Source organism: Eriocheir sinensis, chromosome 9, assembly GCF_024679095.1.
Source record: "Eriocheir sinensis breed Jianghai 21 chromosome 9, ASM2467909v1, whole genome shotgun sequence".
Classification (NCBI taxonomy): Eukaryota; Metazoa; Arthropoda; class Malacostraca; order Decapoda; family Varunidae; genus Eriocheir; species Eriocheir sinensis.
This window is the reverse complement of record NC_066517.1, coordinates 15,338,489-15,358,585: the sequence shown is the minus strand read 5'-3', so window position 1 is coordinate 15,358,585 and position 20,097 is coordinate 15,338,489. Positions and strand designations below refer to the sequence as shown.

At 43.5% G+C, this 20,097-nt stretch overlaps 2 protein-coding genes across 2 annotated transcripts; both read left to right on the top strand.

Annotated features, from left to right (window-relative positions):
• The first annotated feature begins 710 nt into the window (after positions 1-710).
• On the top strand, positions 711-5,547 carry LOC126996287 (galactose-3-O-sulfotransferase 4-like). The gene is made up of 6 exons (XM_050856664.1): positions 711-1,446; positions 1,544-1,777; positions 2,016-2,114; positions 3,159-3,305; positions 3,874-4,011; positions 4,211-5,547. Exons 1-6 carry the CDS (start codon positions 1,288-1,290, stop codon positions 4,481-4,483), a joined length of 1,050 nt encoding a protein of 349 aa, XP_050712621.1. The 5' UTR covers positions 711-1,287; the 3' UTR covers positions 4,484-5,547.
• Positions 5,548-15,313: 9,766 nt separating this feature from the next.
• On the top strand, positions 15,314-16,850 carry LOC126996318 (uncharacterized). The gene is made up of 2 exons (XM_050856693.1): positions 15,314-16,078; positions 16,310-16,850. Exons 1-2 carry the CDS (start codon positions 15,550-15,552, stop codon positions 16,792-16,794), a joined length of 1,014 nt encoding a protein of 337 aa, XP_050712650.1. The 5' UTR covers positions 15,314-15,549; the 3' UTR covers positions 16,795-16,850.
• Positions 16,851-20,097: the final 3,247 nt, after the last annotated feature.

The following is a 20,097-nucleotide window of genomic DNA, read 5'->3' as shown; positions in this document are numbered from 1 at the left end:
TTGTATACGTTGCTATGGTAACTAACATCATTGTTTTTAGCAAAATATATCAGTATGGTTTCTGGAGGGGTTACAAAATGTTTTCTTTAAATATTATGGAATTCGTAAATCCACTGGCTTCTCGGCGAAACAGCGGCACCCGAGGCTCCGCAGCAACGCCCGGTTTACGCATGTATCTGTGAGTGACACTTCAACTGCGACCGTTATGTGAAAGCAGGTGTTGAGCAGGTGTGACGCCTTTTCCATAGTATTTGAAATTCATGAATCGTAAAGAGCGCACAGGTGAAAAACAGAATGCAGAAACTTTTCTCTGCTGTTTGCTCTCGCCATTTATTTTTATTTTTATGTACTCTTAGGTATTTATATACATATTTATCTATATTCCTTTACATCGCTCTAAATATTTAATTATAACCCCTTGAAGGGTGTTGACAAGCAGTTATTTAGGTCATTGAAATACTTTCTTAGCGTCCACTACCCTCTGTAGGGGCCTTCATCACACGTTCTCCCTGACCGCAACTATGAACTAACTGTACGGGGACTCGTAGTTGTCGATGACCTAAATTCTTATAAATGTATTATTTACAGAGCAGCAATAAGAGTCTCTGCTCAGTTTTCCTTCTCATATATTTTTCTAAAAAAGAAAAAAAAAAAAATAATAATAATAATAATAATATAAGTACATATTATGGACCCAAGAACAGTCGCTCAACACAAGGCAGTGTTTGTAAAATAATCACCATTTACCTTTTCCTTCTTTTGATGCATTGAATATCTTGAAAGCTTCAGTCCTGAAGGCACTCGCCACAGGACTGCATAGTCTATTCCATTTATCAAGTACTCTAATGTTTTAGGAAAAAATTCCCCATTAATACAAGTCCTCCTTACCTAATCATTTCCTCGACTCAAAACCCGCAGTCAGGCCATCACGCGCCCTTCCCTTTTCTGTTTAAAGACTGCAAATCACTGCTTCTTTTTACAGGGGCAGCTAGTGATTAGTGAGCTTTTTTTGTCTTCGGTTTTTTTTCCTTCAACTGCTTCCTTAGCTGGAAAAAAAAATCTGATGATTTAGTCTAGCTTTGAAAGATAATTTTGTCAGCCCTAGAATCAAGAGTTTTGCATACGTTCTCTGTTGTAGCCCAGGACATAGGGCGCGGCGAGGCGGGGCTGGCCGCCCGTGCTGTCGGCCGAGCGAGGCTGGTGAGTGTGGGGCAGTCCTTGTGCCAAAGGGTGTGGCTCCGTAGGACGTATCTCGGCGTGCTGCTGGTAACGACCACGCTGCTCTGCATGGCTCAGCTCATGGACGTTGCACAAAACCCTGTTACCGAAAGATGGGCGGGACAGCCTCCCTCCCAAGGGCCGGAATGGATGGCACCCAGAAACTGCACGCCACGCACCAACATAGGCTTCCTCAAGAGCCACAAGTGTGCCTCCACCGCCATCCAGGTGAAGACAGCGTGAACGTGACTGGGATTTATCATGGAACAATTACTGTCATTAACAGCGCTAAGCTTACGAATACTCTATCTCTCATCCCCGCCAGAACATCCTCTTCCGCTACGGCCACAAGCACAACCTCCACTTCGCGCTGCCGAAAATAGGGAACTACTTCGGCGGTGGACGGCGGAGCTTCAAGGCCGAAATGGTGAGCTTGTCGCCCCTCAACAAGGTGAAGCCGAACATCTTCGCCATACACACCAGGTGGGACCACGACGAGGTACGTCCCGCTGCCGCTACCCTCTGCCTCTCTTGGTGCACATGTTGTTTTAATAGTGGTTGAGATGCCTGTGATATACGAACAATATTCATTTAGCCAATATGTCCGATCAAGGTTGGTCCTGCTAAGGACGGCTTTGAGGTAGGAAAAAAATATTTTGGGGTACACGAAAGAGCTTCGTAGCTCTTGAACCTTAATATTTACTGTATGTGCATGTGTGTGTGTGTGTGTGTGTGTGTGTGTGTGTGTGTGTGTGTGTGCGCGCGCACGCGCGACCTAGCTGTCCTCTCCTTGCCAGGTGAGGAAGGTGATGCCTAAGGACACCGTCTACTTCACCATCGTCAGGAAACCCTCGGCGCTCTTCCAGTCGCTCTTTAGCTACGCAAAGCTTGAGAAGGTATAGCAAAGATAACAACTCCTCATTCTACTACTATAGTCTATTTTGTGAGGTCAAGTAAATAACCCCGCCTATTGGGTTGAGTAGGTCGACTCTACGTCAGCCTCGCAGAGCCACAGCGTTGTTTGCTTGGTGAAGTGGACGCTGTCCTTACGATCTGGCGTGGGAAGACTTCACACATTTGGGTCTCGGGAGACTTTCTCCCTCTACTCCGCTTCCCATCTCTCTCTCTCTCTCTCTCTCTCTCTCTCTCTCTCTCTCTCTCTCTCTCTCTCTCTCTCTCTCTCTCTCTCTCCATATGCAAATGGTGAACAAGTGTTCTCTTTTTCGCTCGCTCTTATATTAGTAAATCAAGATCGAAACTAGATTCTTAGAAGTAAAAAGGAACTTTAGTGAAATAAGCCCGGGAGTCTGTGGCGTCATCACGGGGTAGGCCAGAGTTTTCTTTAAGAATGCTTTCTTTCAATGGCCCCTAGCACGTGGTAATGCCAGTTCACGCAAACAGAATACTTTGGTAGTGTTTTTGGGTTCTTAAATGGTTCTTAGATGGATCACTCTAGTGAGTCTAACCAAACGAAGCGTAACAATCTCCTCCAGGGGGAGGGTCGACCCACCATTATTTCAGTCTAACAAAACGAAATCTAACTTTATTTCCGGACATTAGTAGCAGCTGCGTAATAAGTGTGTGGGGGTATGCCCAGTGCTCCAGTGCAATATCCCCAAAAGTATTTGAGATGATAAATTGATATATCACAGAAGCTTCCAACTTCTATTTCCCCTTTTACTACTGATATAAGTAAGATTTCGTTTTCCTCTTTCCCCTGATTTCAGTCAATCATTAAAGTCCAAGGAACACGACACTCGCGTCTTGTCTTTCCTAATTGGTTGAGTTTTTTCCAGACACCCAGGAAATATAATACTAATATTACTACTACTACTACTACTGCTACGCAACACATGGACCAAGTTCCTATAAAGTAGCTTTTTTTATATAATTTCCATTCCATCTTCTATTTTCAAATCCTCGTCTACTTTTCCCTGCAGAGGACTGGTCTAAGTCTGGAAGAGTTTGTGAAAAGGGTGTCCGCTGATGCTAAGAGGGACCGCGGTGTGTGGGGCTACAACCAGATGGCGTGGGATTTGGGGATGTCAGAAGAACAGATAAACAACCTTACCGCTGCACGTGAAATGGTACGTGACTGTGTGTGTGTGTGTGTGTGTGTGTGTGTGTGTGTTTTACTTAATTGTATTTTTACAAGATTGAGCAAGACTTGTGTTGTCCCAGATATTCAAACCATTTTATCATACATTCCTTTAAAATTGTGAATGCTGTTGAAACACACAACCTCATCTGATAGTGCATTCTATTAGTCAGCTGCTCAATTTGGGAACTGAATTTTCTTATATCCTCATCGCCAATCACTATTATTCTACTGTGTCCTCTTGACGTTAATTTTCAATATGATAGGTATATATTCATTTTTGTCTATTTTCTATTTCTATTTTCCTGTGGCACACTTATATATCATATCTCCTCTCCTTCTCACTTCCAGGGTTACCAGATTCAACTTCTTCAGTATTTTCTCATTAGTTAAATTTCTTCAGTTGGTAACCCATTTCGTAGCCGCCCTTTTTACACTTTCAGTCTTCTTAATGTGTTTTTTCAAATGGTGATTCGATACTGTTGCTGCATACTCTGGAGCTGGCCTTATATGTGATATAACTATCTTGATGTGTGTTGTCTTTGGTCAACCTGCAGGTGGCGCGCGCGGAGGACCAGTTCGGGCTGGTGCTGGTGGCTGAAAGGATGGAGGAGTCGCTGGTGCTGCTGGTCGAGTACCTGTGCTGGGAACTCAGCGACGTGCTGGTGCTGCGCCTCAACTCCCTCAGGAGCGAGGTGAGGAGCAGGGCGAGGCGGTAGCGGGGGATGGGCGACGGGAAAAGTGGGGTAGTATGCTCATCTACTTAGCGCCTTCAATAACTTTCATTATTCTTTTCTATCATTTAAGAAAATAAAGCTTTTTACTTTTCTGTTATAGTGGCTCGTTAGTGAATCATGTTAGTTATCTGCCCTTCTCTTCTCATCCTGCCTACAGCTGAAGCAGCCGCTGTCGGCGGCGACGCGGCAGCTGCTGCAGCAGAAGCTCGCCCCGGACTACCTGGTGTACCGACACTTCGCGGAGAAGTTCGAGCGGCAGGTAGAGGAGTTCGGGCGGACAAGGATGGCGGAGGCGGTGGTGAGGCTGCGGGAGCTGACGGCACTCCTCGTGGACACCTGCTGCTTCATCACGAAGGAAGCGACAAAGATAAAGGGCTCGCTGCGGCCGTGGTCTGACCAGGTGTGTGTAATTCACCATGGTCTGACTTGACCACACGACAGACTCGTGATCGCCAACCAGTACCCTCCCCGACTGAGATCGGAGCTCAAGTGATGGATCTCTGGGTACGACTGATCGGTCACACCCACACACACCCGGGAGGCGGGACACAACCCCCGACTGCCATCCGGTATTCATTCACTGCTGGGTGGACAGGGGACACGGATAATAGGAGAATACCCATCCGTCTCCACTCCGCTCGGGAATCTAACCCGGAGCCTCTCGGTTGTAAGGCGAGCTCACTAACCACTGCAATACGGAGCTCCGTATTTATGTGTGTGTTTTTTCTTTCCTTTCCTTCCTTCTTTCTTTCTCGACCTCCTTCCATTCTTCTTTTTTTCTTCCTTTATTTATCCCTCGTGTTTTTCTTCCACCACTTTTTTTAATTAGTGCTGTATTCTGAGTGTAGTTGAATGTTTCAGGTGAACGGGTTTGTGGTGAAGGGAGGTGGATTTGGCGGTGAGGATGAAGGTCCCCGTGGATGTCAGCCATACATCAGACCAGGACTGTCGTATCTGAATTTGCTGAAGAAGAAACAACGTCAGGAGATAATGGAAATGTACGTACATTGGTGAGCTGTTTTTTTTTCTCTCTCTTTTCAAGTGCTGCCTATAGCACCTGTTGTCTTTTTTAAAGGGCCTCTTGGGCGACCCCAGCCCGTTAGTGGCGCAGACGAATTTTATTTATAGTGGCTGCCGTGATATGACTTGGTTGGCCCATGCTGCACTTGAACGAAGTTGTTGAAGGTAGGGTTGACTGAAGATCTGGACAGCATGTGGCAAATCTTCTGCTATTTGGCGATGATTTGAAAAATCAGCGTCTTTCGGTGGGACTCGAACCTATGTCCAAGGACTCACCAAGCCCGCACTCTGACCACTTGGCCACCGCCTCCCTCACTGTTTACCTATCTATCTATCTATATTTTTTTTCATTATATATACTCTTTTTTTTCTAGGTATGGACCTATTTAAGATAATGAAGACCTTGAGAGAAACTGAGAAAGTTACTGATAATAATGATAGAAGTTAACACTGGTGATGTGCGAGGAACAGTGAAACACAATGGAGTGCTACAGAGGCTCAATGAAACAGAGGTAAGAACACGAAGGAAACAGCAATGGAAATGAAAACTAAAAGCTCTCTGATCTGGAAGACAACGTAAGGAGGTAATAGAAAGGTGCGTTGGTGAGCTGTTTCTCTCTCTCTCTCTCTCTCTCTCTCTCTCTCTCTCTCTCTCTCTCTGAAAACATAAAAAAAAATAGATTTAAATATTCTACTTCATATTTTCCACGCGTTACGTTTCTCTTTGTCAGCAACGGAAGCAGCTTAAAGGCAAAAATCAACAAACATACAAACAAAAAACAAAAAGAAAAACAAAACAACAACAGCAACATCAACAAAAAAGAGCCAAGCTCTGCTTCAGAAAAAAAAAGCTCAGTGGCCAACAAAGAGAGTCATTTTCGGTTGGAGAAGTGTTAAGTTTTTATTATTTTAACAGCAAGGGAGGCAGCTCAAGGGTAAAAACCAAAACCATCAACAAAAAAAAAACACTAAACGCTGCTCCAGCAAAAGAAAACAAGAATGAGAGGCCAATAGAGGTCAATTTTGGGTGGAAAGGTGTCTTGATACTCTCCTTTTGAAAGAGTTCAAGTCGTAGGAAATACAGACGATGGAAGGCTATTCCAGAGTTTACCAGCGGAAGGGATAAAAGAATAAAGTTGCTGGTTAACTCTTGCATAAGGAATTTGGATAGATCAGGGATGAGCTAGAGTAAAAAGTTGTGTGCAGCGGGGCCGTGGGACGGGAAGAGAGAAGCAGTTAGCAACTTAACAAGTTCAGAAGAGTCAGCATGAAAGTATCGCTAGAAGATAGAAAGAGCTGCAACATTGCGGCGGAATTTAAGAGGTAAAAGATCAATAGTAAGAGGAGGGAAGTTGATTGCAGAGCTGTGTATGGAGCCCCCCACACATGAGATGCATACTTTATACGAGGGCGGGCAAGGCCCTTGTATATGGGCAGGATCTGAGGGGGAAAAGAACTGGTGGAGACGGTACAGAACGTCCAACCTGAAGCTGATTTAGCGAGAAAGGAGATATGAAGTTTCCAGCTAAGATTCTGAGTTGAGGACAGACCGAGAATGTTAATTAAAGAAGGTGACAGCTATGTGTTGTCGAAGAATAGAGAATAGGTGCTTGGAAGATGTGTCGAGTTGATAGGTGGAAAAATTGAGTTTTTGAGGCAATGAAGGACACCACGTTCTTCCTGACCTAATCAGAAATGATAAGATCTTGACACTCCCCTCTCGAAAAAGTTGAAGTCGTAGGCAGGAGGAAACACGTACAGACGAAAGAAGGCTGTTCCAGAGTTCACCAGCAAATGGGATGAAAGAATGAATACGTTGGTTAACTTTTGCATAATGGATTTTGATAACAAAGGTTTTTTTTTGAGGGGGGGGCATGCAATCATGGCATGTAATCAAGTACGGGCATGTGGCGCCGAAGTTCTTTGAGAGCAATGGAGGAAAAATCAGCTTTTAGCATTTTTTCGTTTGTTTGTATGTTTGTTTGTTTTTGCCCTTAGGCTGCTGATGTTATGACATTTTAGAAACTGGTGATGACAAGGCTTTAGGATTTGGGTAAACGTTTGTAAAGCTAGAACGTACCCGGAATAACGTAACAAACTAAACTAGTTTACCATAATGAATCTCAAAGAAAATGTATGTCGTAAATGGGTAACAAAATTCGCTTACTCGGGGCTGGTAAAATCTACTACTGTTTGTCGTCACTGCTGTTTGTCATGGTACATAATATACAAATGTCCTCTAATAAACATCGTCCTAAGCAAAATATCTCGGAGGTCCTAAAAACATGTGAAGCAACAGTATCACTTAAAATTACTTTCCTGCGTCCGGAAGTAGCACAAGGTAGTTACGTAGTTTTTATAATGACTCCTAGAATGTTCATTATTACCAATACAAACATCTGCTGTACAATGGCTAGAACACATGCTAAAGCATCTAATCATACACTTACAATACAAGAAGACAGTTTGGGGATACATTATCAATTACATTAATGTATCATACAAAGCACATTCAGGCTTCACAGTGAAACATTCATAACTATTATAGTGAGTGTCGCAATGAAAAACATTCCTAGTCATTGTCGTGTACAGCAGATGTTTGTATTGGTAATAATGAACAATCTAGGAGACACTATAAAAACTACGTAACTACCTTGTGCTACTTCCGGACGCAGGAAAGTAATTTTAAGTGATACTGTTGCTTCACATGTTTTTAAGACCTCCGAGATATTTTGCTTAGGACGATGTTTGTTAGAGGACATTTGTATATTCTGTACCATGACCTTTGTGCGGCGGTAATAAACACAGCCTTATTATATATTTACATATTTCAGAACGTTAGCAGTGTCACTTAGCAGAGCATGAAAGTGTGTGTGTGTGTGTGTGTGTGTGTGTCACCAATGTGGTTAAACTGCATTTTTTTAATTTCCTCCAACACCTGGCGACAATACTATTTCACCCTTAAAACTTAACTTTACGTCTCTCTGTTCATACCAACTAAACTAAACAGCAATTCGTATATAAAAATCGAAGCCTACTATGAACGACAGCAACAAGAACAACAACAATAACAAAAGATAAGTAGATATGTCTTTCAATGTGAGTCTTGAAAACGGTGACTTCAGATATACCAAGATTGAAAACTTTATCGTACACGTGGAAGATAAAGAACATTTAAACTAGTAAAAAAATCAAGTTGTGTAGTAACTTCGACAAACAAGATAAATGTTGAGCTGCGTGGACAATTACCAGTGTATAGTAAATTCAATGATACAACCAGTCGAAAGAAACTAATCACTTGTTTGAAAATACCTTCCAACAACCTTCCACGCAATGATCCCTAGCCTAATCAAAAGTTTCACCTTCCCACAGCTTTCTACAAGTCCATAGCCTAATATAGTGTACCGAGTCAAGTTTTTACCTAACCCTTACTGTCCATAGCCTAATTATCAGTCTCGATCATAAGTTTTATCTCCCACAATTTTCCACAATGTTCGATAGCCTAATCAAATATCTGTCAATTTTATCATGAACATCTTTCTGCATAATGTCCCAAAACCTAATTTAGTATAGAAAAGTTAAAAGAAAATGTATGTACAGGGTGTAAAAACCTTAGTAAATTAAGTTGGTTGACCAATAAACATTATTTAATTAAAATCTGGTACGTCTCAGCAAATAAAAGGAGCCATCACTTTATCGTCTGCGTATTTTATTTTCCTGTGGGCGTAAACATGGATAAGAGTGTGTGTGTGTGTGTGTGTGTGGAGGCCCTCTTCTTAAAATCATTTTCATCAGTGTCTTCGTAAGTCACTCCAACGGACAAATATTGATCACAGGTGTGGCCCAGGTAAAGAAAACATCAATTAAGGGGACGAAAGCGATAACAAGAACACAAATAGTTACGAAAGCAGACATCAAGTAGGTGAATATAGCCTATCGCGCGAACGCAAATTATAACGAGGAGATAAATTAGTGTTGAAGGTATCGTAGCAGGACAAAAATTAGAGTTTAAGGTATTGTATGAACGCAAATTACAACGAGGACAGAAATTAGATAGTTGATTAAAGTACTCACCCCCTAACCGTCACCCGCACACACCCTTGGTAACGTCGTTGCTCTCACCTGCTGTTGCTGCCGCCTCCGGAATCCTCGCTGCAGGTTCCTCATCATTCAGCCTGCACTGCCAGTTCCAGTATCACCCACTGTGTGTACGAACAACACTTCCACCGTAGTTCGTGTCAGCATTCCCCCGCAGCGAATGGACGACGACTGACGCTCAAAGCCTCAAACACTCAAAAGGCGCTTCATTCGGCAGTGTTCTCAGACAGACCCTCCAGGCCAGCTTACACGCCTGTTATTTTTTTTTCTCTTTTGACCACATTAGATCTAATTGATGTAGCAAGTTTTCCTACCAAATTTCATAACATTACTGAACGTCTTATTTTGTATGTTGGTATAGCATGTAAGTCTTCTGCAAGAGTGATAATTATATATAACAACAGCCTGCTTCATCATGCTGGCACCACTGTGCTGAATTCCCGCCACTGAGACCTTTTACCTCTTGAAAATTTCCTTTCCCTATCTCCCCCCCCCCCTCCCCCCACGCACGGAACTGGAAGCCGGGACGCGCATAATATACACCAGGGCTACTCAACTGGCGGCCCGCGGTCCGAATCCGGACCTTATGAGTGTTGTAACTGGACCCCAAGTTCCAGCAGTAGAAAAATATAACTGATTTACATGGTCCTGGTAGTGATAGATTCTTGCAAGTATATTTCCTTGCCTGACTGTAGGCCCTACAATCAGTCAAGGAAATACACTTGCAAGAATCCATCGCTAGGACTTTCATAATGTAAAATTATATTTTGCTACTCCTGGAGCTGGGGCCCAGCTACAATATTTAATCGGATCTCTGCATACATTTGTACTTGTCTAACTGGACCTTTGCTCATAATGGTTGAGTAGCCCTGATATACCCGATATCTTTTTACTCAGCCCCGGGGTTTCTCAGGACCCCGCCAGAGGGCAAGGTGTTGGCGGCTGTCAAGACACAAGGACAGAAAACTAATTCACGGGTAACTTGCTCCTGCTGTGGACTCGTGTAACACGTGAGTTATATTAATCATCATAATTAGTACTGTTAGCCGATGACACATTAATTAACAATGTATGATTTTATTAATATGCTTCCAATATGTAGAAGATATGGAAAGAGGGAGGGAAGAGAACATAATTATATTATAGGGAGCCGAAAGATTGATAACTCAGCAGCCGACGAGTGAGGGACTGGTCTGAGGGTGATCTGCCGCCGTCAGGAAGGGGTTACTAAGGTTTTGCCGCAGACTCACAGGCGTGCGGAACACTACGCAACGGAGGCACATAATTTTCCGATGGAATTATATAAGGAGTATACAACTAAAGGTGGCGTCACACTGGACCAAATCTGGCGAGCACGAGCTTTTGCTGGCAGCTTTTGCTGGAGGGATGGCTTGCTCCCGAGCTTTTGCTCCTGCGTTTAGCTCGCCGCTTGGACGGAGAGCAGCTCGGCGAGCCGCAAGCAGGCAGTCAAATGAGCTCTTTGGTGCACCGATATGTGAATAATATATATTACCTAGTGTATTGAATTCGTATACCCATGAAATTAGAAAACTTATTCACATACTCCTTTTATATTTGACGGTGTTTGTAATATTTTATAATGTTGAGAAAAGTAGTGTTGGATTTTATTTTGATTTCCAAGACCAAGACCAAGACCGCCCAGGCCAGCTGATATAAACACTCGCCATGGCCACCTCTCCTCGTTCAAAAGTTCACTTGTTCTCCTTCATTGTACACTCTTTGATAGCAAGAGTCAGGGCCCATCCCGAGTTATGGGACCACAGCCATCCAGATTTCTGTAAGTCTACGCTGTAGCGTCTGTTCTTCTTCTGAGCTCGTTGAATAACGGCAAGTAATGCCGTCACAGCTGCACACTTAGCCGTAATGCGAAGCGTAGGTGTAGTAGGCGCCATGGTTGAGGCTTTGTTTACAATGTTGCTCGCCGCTCGCCCCTCGTCAGTGTGACGACAACAGTGACTTGCTCGCGAGCAAAAGCTGCCAGCAAGAGCTCGTGCTCGCCAGATTTGGGTCCAGTGTGACGCCAGCTTAATAAGATTATCAAAAGCAATACTAAAACACTTTATCATGTCCACTTGCCTTCATGGAATTAAAATCATAGGTTTATATATGTATATATATATATATATATATATATATATATATATATATATATATATATATATATATATATATATATATATATTTTATAAATACTAAAAATTATAATAAAGTTAAATATAATTATTATTGCACACACAAACACAAACACACACACAAACAAACACACACACACACACACACACACACACACACACACACACACACACACACACACACACACACACACCTCGTTTTTTTTTTGTGTGTAATATTAATAATATTTATCATTATTATAATTATTAGTAGGATGATCATAATATATATGATGATAATATATATATATATATATATATATATATATATATATATAAATATATATATATATATATATAGAGAGAGAGAGAGAGAGAGAGAGAGAGAGAGAGAGAGAGAGAGAGAGAGAGAGAGAGAGAGAGAGAGAGAGAGAGAGAGAGAGAGAGAGAATAAGACATTTTCAAAAACATTTTTGGTTTTACTAGAAAAATACATTACATTATTATGGGGTCATGCGTTAGTGGTTTTTGGAGTTTGCCTGATTGAGCAGAACATTCGCTGCCGACTTCTTTTTCGTTTTGGGGCGCCATCTGGAGTACATCCAACCCGTTTTCGCCCCCTCGATATGGTAGACTAGATGCACCTCTGGGCATTCCCATTTTGCGGTGTGACACCGAAGTTGGATGACATGGGATTGTGCCCCTGCCTGCTCCTTTGTAAGCCATCCCCATGCCCCGAAATAAACTATTATGGGTATTTGATGAGCGGACTGCTCGTACTTGTTTTTTAAAGGAGCCCAGCACGGACGGAGTTTCCGTGTTTGCGTACTTTTCTATGCAGTTACGAAGCTCGCATATCAAGCTCTCGACGTCCGTGACCTCCAAGGATTCCCCATCACAGTCCTTGCTGCCTGCGTTGTCAAATATTGCCTCCAAGGTAGATATTTTTGATTTTCCATCACACTCCGCGGTAACGCCTGTGTCAGGGATTGACACTGTGCTCTCTGATGGCAATGAAGTCCCTTTGCCAAACTCAGCGAAGAGAGAGAGAGAGAGAGAGAGAGAGAGAGAGAGAGAGAGAGAGAGAGAGAGAGAGAGAGAGAGAGAGAGAGAGAGAGAGGTGGTGCATGAACTGCACACACTCACACACACGAATGTGTGTGTGTGTGTGTGTGTGTGTGTGTGTGTGTGTGTGTGTGACCATTCATGCTGTGACTCATCAGTAAATTTACGGGAAATAGCATCTTGCTATTTTCAAAAGACAAAATTGTCTTACCCGATCAGCTGCGTACACGGATTCGTGTTAATAGCAATCCGCCTTTTGGTTTGTAATTAAAACGAACAGCCAGAAATAGGAGGACGCAGAAAAACACGACACCGGTCACTTTACGTATAGTGTGAATCAGCCCTACTCGTCGGCTGCTTTCCACTCCCCATATATCTCTTCCCTCCCTCTTCCCATATCTTCTACATATTAGAAGCATATTAATAAAATCATACGTTTTTGTTAATGTGTCATTGGCTAATAGTAATTATGATAATAATCAGTGGTGGCTACCGCTAACCGAAAAGTTAGCTTCGCTAACTGGTAATCCACTAACTAAAAAGTTAGCTTCGCTTACGCTGAACCGCTAAACTGATAAAGAAATTAGTGGAAGCTATCGCTAACCGCTAACTTTTGTATATGGCTTGGCTTCGGTTTAGTATTTTGGCTCTAAAGCCCTTAAAATCACACCCAATGATCTGAAATTTCAATATGTTGAAGCTTAGACAGATCTTTTTGTCAGGTGGAAAATATCGAATTCTTGTTATTAAATCCCGACTTCAAAGAATTGGAAATGGAAGATATCCCTAAAATACCAAAATTTACGCAAAAGTGGAAGCCCTGGAATTATTGCGCCATATGGCTCAACTGGTGCTCTGTCTGCCCACAACGGACAAGAACAAACCTATATGAAATTTTTAGTGGACTTAAAGTTAGCGGAGAAGGAACTACATTTAGCGAAAGCTAATTGGTCCCTTAACTGTTTCCAAAGTCAAAGTTAGCGAAAACGCTAATCAGCTAACGTAAAAGTTAACTTCGCTAATTAGCGGTTAGCGGATTAACGGAAACGTGCCCTCTTCTGATGATAATTAATATAACTCACGCGTTACACGTGTCCACAGCAGGAGCAAGTTGCCCGTGCATTAGTTTTCTTTCCTTGTGTCTTGACTGCTGCCAACACCTTACCCTCCGGCGGGGTCCTGAGCAACTCCGTGGCTGAGTAACAAGATATCGGGGCTATGCGCGACCCGGCTTCGAATCCCGTGCGTAGGGGGAGGGGGGGGATAGGAAAAGGAAATTTTCAAAAGGTAAAAGAATTGTCTCTGTCAGGAATTCAGCACAGTTGTGCCAGCTGCGTTGATGAAGCAGGCTGTTGTTATTGGTAATTATCGCCCTTGCAGTACAGTTTCATGTAATGGCCAGCATACAAAGAAAGGACGTTCAGTAATGTCTTACTGAAATTCGGTAAGAAAACTTGCGAATGTGGTCAATAGAGAAAGAAGAAAAATAACAGGCGTGTAAGTTGGCCAGCCTGGAGGGTTTGAGAACACTGCCGATTTGAAGCGCCTTGAGCGTCACTTCACGTCAGTCAACGCCCATTCGCTGCGGGGCAAGGCCGACACGAACTACGGTGGAAGTATTGTTTGTACACACGGTGGGCAATACTGGAACTGGCAGGCTGGATGATGAGGAACCTGCAGCGAGGATTCCGAGCAACAGCAGGTAAGAGCAACGACGCTACCAAGGGGGGGGGGGGGGGGCAAGGTCGTGTGTGGGTGGGGGGAGGGGCGGTTAGGGGGCTGAGTACTTTAATCAACTATCTAATTTCTGTCCTCGTTATAATTTACGTTTCTAAAATATCTTCAGCTCTAATTTCCGTTCTCGGCATAATTTGCGTTCGCGTGATATGCTATATTCACTTATCTAAAGACTTTACGTTATTATTTGTGTTTTTGTTATCACTTTCGTCCCTTAATTGGTGTTTTCGTCACCTGGGCAACACACCGCACCGGGAGGGGAGGGTCGGCAAGGCGTCATGGGGGGCGTTCGTGGAAGCATTATTTGTCCGTTAAAGTGACTAATGAGACACTTGGAAATATGGCGATGGCTACCTCATAACCGTTCCTCGAGGCTAGTTACACACACACACACACACACACACACACACACACACACACGTAACCGTATTTAGGCCCGCAGGTGCATAAAGGATACAAACGAGAAAGTGAAAACGCCTTTTATTTGCTGGGACATATACCAGATCTAAATTGAGTAAGACCAATGAGTTAACCATAATTTACTGAATTTTTTGCACCTGTACATACATTTCCGCCTCCAGGACCGCCTTTCGCCCCGACTGTTTGGCTTCCTTCCTCAGCGCAGCACACACCACTGTCTCGTCGACCTGTACTCTCGTCTCTCCCGGGACAGCGTGGTGGCTTTCGTTGACCTGAAGAGTGCCTTTGATGTCGCTAACAGGGACATCATTTTGGACCAGCTCGTTGACTTTGGTATTAAGGGTAATCTCTTACGGTGGATCAGGGGCTACCTCAGTAACAGGACCTCCCGAGTGTTCTTCAGTGGTGCATACAGTCATTCGAGAAGTTTTCTCCTTGGTACGCCTCAAGGGGGTGTTCTAAGTCCGTTTTTGTTTAATATTTTAATGCATCGGCTACTCACTTCTCTACCTGACATTCCTGGCATTACGATTTCATGTTACGCTGACGACATATGTGTTCATTCTACCTCACCAAGGGACCTTCAACTTTTTCTTGCCTCCTTCTCCGTGTCGTCCTCTAACTGTGGTATTATTGTCTCTCCTGATAAGAGTAGAATATTCTCCTGCCGCCCTCCTGCCACTCTGCCAGACTTCTCCGTCGGTGGGACTGCCATTCCCTTGTGCTCCCAGTACTGCTACCTCGGCGCACCTGTCAAGATCTCGCCAGTCGTCCCGCCGGGCGTCAAACCCATCCTCTCATTCGTGACTTGCTGGATCGCCTTCAGAGACGGCTTCAACCACTCCAGTGGCTCACAAACAACTCTTCGGGCATCTCCATTCCTGTGGCCAGGACCATATATATTACTTTTATTCGCTCTGTCGTTGATTACCTCTCCCCTGCCTTGGTACAACTTCCCCGAACGACTTTAGAGCCCTTGGAGAAATTTCAGAACAGAGCGCTGAGAGTTATTCTTGGGTGTCCCATGTCTACAAGGATTGTAAACATGCAATGCGAGTTAAGTCTTCCACCCTTGGTCGAGAGAATTTATTCCAATGTTACTCGCCTCACTGTTAAGTGCCTCCATCTCCCACATCTCTCGCCCCACTACTCGCAGCTGATCAGGATGTCGCTTGGACCCGCTCGACCTGTTCCTCCTATCTTGCCCGCAGGTCGTACCCTTATTCGAGCTGTCTCTTCCTTGATTCGCAGTCTTGATTTGGATGTCCGTGCTGCTGACGTGCCCCCTGGCCCGCCCCCGTGGATGTTGCCAACGCCAGAGGTCAGCTTAACTCCTACATCCAAGTCGGACCCGCCTCCCCTACAGCTGCAGTTGGCCCTGGAACACGTAGCGACAGTGACGTCCTCCATCGCAGCTCCACGCCGTCTCTACACTGACGGGTCACTGCAATCGGACGGTGCAGCTGGTTGTGCGGTTTTCTCACCTGACTTGGAGCCGCCTCCTGGGGGTTGGGTTGGCCGTCGCCTCCATGACCACTCCAGCTCCACATTATGTGAGCTGTATGCCATACTAGATGCTGTCAGTCTCGTTTGTCAAAGGGGAGTAAATGCTGCTATTATTTGTGATTCAAAGCCTGCCCTTCAGTCCCTGTCTGCTGTCCATCCCACCCACCCTCAAGTCGTTCAACAGATCCTGTCCTTTTTATCTTTAATGAATGCTCGTAAGTTGCACGTCAAATTTTTATGGGTTCCATCTCATGTGGGTTTATGCCATAATGCCACAGCTGACCGCCTTGCCAAGGAAGCCTGCTGCCTACCTCCACGTGGTGATGCCCGTCCTCTCTCCCTGCCCTGCAACCTCTCCAGAGTCCGCTCCGCCGCCTTTCTTCCTGCACGGCGTCGTAGGGATACAGAGAAGCCTCACAGCATCACCATCAACCACTATGAGGCCGTCTGCCGCCACAAGTACTCGTACCGTCGCCGGGGCCTCATGGTTCGGAGACACAATGTTGTTTCCGCACGTCTGCGGTTAGGCTACCGTCCACCGTGGCAGGTCGCCGGAGTGGAGGGGGAGCCTGTGTTCACCGAATGTCGCCTGTGCCGCTCACCGCTGTCAAACACCATCGAACACTACTGCCTGGCCTGCCCCACTGTTCGTGGATTGCTACCCCAGGGACAGCCGCTGGATGCTGTCTGCCGCCACCTCCTGAACCACGACTCTCTTGATGTAATCCTGGTGCGCCACCCTCGATTTGGGGGGTTTTCATAGGTGTGTGTGTGTGTGTGTGTGTCCATTGGTTTAGTTAAAATCCGCCCTTGATCACAATTGTATTCAGCTGATCTTGTACATAATGTCTGAGGCTATTGCCTAATAAATTTATCAAACAACAACATGTACATACATTTTTTCAAAACTTTTTGGTACTATACGAGGCTATGAAACTATGTAGAAAGCTGCTCAGGGATAAAATTGATTGAGATACTTGATTAGGCTACCGAACATCGTGGAAAGTTGTGGGAAGGTAAAACCTTTGATAGATAGTTATTATGTGGGAAGTTGTTGGATAGTAAAATGAAATTGCCATTAATTTTGTCCGTTAGAATCGATAGGGTGTAAAGTTGTTTCACCTATAATATGGAGGCGTAATATCATATTTTGGAGGTGCGGAGTCAATCTCCACAATTACCAACTTGTCATCTTGATTTGGCAGTGTTTAACTAGAGAGTTTTGTATATGAGTTGTGTAGGGATAAGACAAACCGAGTAGTCGAGTCTAGCCTGAATAAGTTAATTTTGTTATCCCTTTAAGAGATATATTTTCTTTGACGTTGGATATGGTAAACTATTTTAGTTTGTCAAGCCCTATCCCGAGAATAGATATCGCACATGGCTTTGATTTATGAGTATATGATAGTATTACGAGGGGCAGAGTAAGAGTAACTACTAGAATGATTTGGAGAGAATAAGTATACATTTCTGAGCTTTCTTTTCTATATGTTGATAAGTTAGTGCTACAAACCTACAGCAGGAGCATTGCTAGGAGGAGCAACGTAACCAAGGGAAACTATGAAGATTGGGATAAAAAATAAGCCTTCCATGTTCATTTACTGTAATAGTTTTTGATGAAGGAGTGCAGTAAACCCACAGGACAAGCTTGGTCAAGGGTACAGCGTTACGAAAAGAAAACTAAGATTTTTTGAAAGATAATATAATAATCTTCTACCGACTATATTCTCTTCCCGCTACTTCTCTTCCCTCCCTTCACCCTCTCCCTCACCCCCCATCCTCCCTCTCCTTGGCCTCCGCTCCGTCTCTGTTGTGCCTAGATTAACGTTGTTGACTGTGTTTCCGTTATAGGTTAATGAATAGCTTTTTCCCGGCAGCTAGAGTTAAGAGGTGTGGACGAGGGCATCAGACGGGGCACTGGCCGGGTCGGGGGTCACATGGGGCAGTATAGGCATTGGGCAGGACAAGATGCGGAGGACTGAACCCTCACTGAATCCTGAGGCCATCACCCCCTCCCCCTCCCCCCCCAACCCCTCGTCAACAATAACACCAGTCTTCACATGAAAGGTAAGTCACTTTTATTGCGAGTTCAGTCATTTTTTTTTTCCTTATATCCATTAATCTGTATCGTATTCGTTGCTTAATTAAGGTTACTGAAGGTTTTGTTGGTAATCATGTAGAGTGCTCAACTATATAACTCCGACGACAATCCCTAGGAAATGATGAACAGGCAAATATGGGTATCTATTGTAGGGTAAGGGCACAGGATTACCAACCTTTCACCATTATATACTTACAGGTGATTCTCATACAGGTAATAACTGCTGATAGGACTAAAGAGTAGCATTTCTAACGAGACACACCACTTATGTAGTTTTATGACTTCCTGAGAGAGAAAATGTAGGATAATAACCGGATTTCACTGTCATTAGTACATAACAAACCATACTACCTCAGAAAAAAGTACTGAATTTCTTTGCAGCACACAATATAACGTTTATGTTGATGTGGATTAAGTGCAGCTAACCGGATCTCGCTGCCACCAACGTAATGAGTCTGTTTGATGCTGCATAAAGAGTTAGTATCATTAAGTCCTTTGTTGGAACGCTATACAGTTTTATTATTACCTGGAAGAAAAGTAGAAACTCGAACCTCGCCGTCACCGGGAAAATGTACTGGAATTCCATCTAACAACCCGCTTTATAATGTTATCGTTCCAGGAGAGAGAAAAAAAAAGTCTCCTCCCTTGGCCTCTCGGTTATCAGAAAAATGACCCGCAATCCCTCATAGAAATTTACAATACTTTCGTTCCCGGTAAAGAGAGGCAGGTACACAAATTCCTTAACCACCTGGGAAATAGATTCGCTCAGGGTACAAGAAACTATAATGTTGCTCCTAGGAAAGAAACGGTTGAAGGAATTCTTAACCTTCCTGTCACCTGAAGCAATAAATACTGAATTAGAATTCCTATTAGAAACGGACTTATTGATAACGTTCCTGAGAAAATAAGACGGAAATCCAAACCCATCTGACTCCAAGAAACAGTTGACAATATTCGGCAATTCCTCTTAGAAGCGGACTTATTAATGACCTTCCAGGAAAAAAAAAGTCGGAAAACTAATTTGCCTTGTCATTAAAACCAACAAAATACTGCAATTTATTTTAGAGGCGGATTTATTAATGACGTTCCTAAGAAAATGAGACGGAAATCGAGACTCGCCTGTCACCAAGAAACGGTTAACATTATACTACAGTTCCTTTTAGAAGCGGATTCATTGATAACGTTCCTAAGAAAATATAATGGGACTCCAAATCCACCTGTCACCAAGAAGCAGTTAATAACAATGTACGGCAATTTTATTTTTATTTATTTATTTTATTTTTTTTACAGCAGAGGAGACAGTTCAAGGGCTTAAAAAAAGAAAACAATAATAAAAAAAAAGCCCGCTACTTCCAAGGAAATTCAAATCCCTCTGTCAAAAAACAACAACGATATACCACGATTCCTTTTAGAGACAGACTTATTAATGACGTTCCAAGGAAATTCAAATCCCTCTGTCCAAAAACAATAACGATATACTACAGTTCCTTTTAGAGACAGACTTATTAATGACGTTCCTAGGAAAAAAGGTGGAAATTTAAACCAACTTGTCACCAAAAAACATAACGCTTCAATTCCTTTCAGAAACGAAGTATTTAATAACGTTCCTATGAAAAAAATAAGCGGAAATCTGTCACCAAAAAAGCAATACACGACAAATCCTTTAGAAACGGTCTATTAATTAATGTTCCTAGGAAAAAAAAAGGCGGAAATCTGAACCTCGCCGTCACCCAAAAAAATATACTATAATTCCTCTCAGAAACGAACTATTTGATAACGATCCTACGAAAAAATGAGGAGGAAATCTTAAGCCTCGTCGTCATCAGTAACAATGAGGGAAAATTCCCTTTTGACACTGATTTTTGAGTGTTGCCGTTCCGGAGAAAAACCTGAGATAGCGGACCGGCCCTCACCAACACCGATGTAATAATTCTACGGCCAACCTTCCTGGGAAAAAAAGAGGCG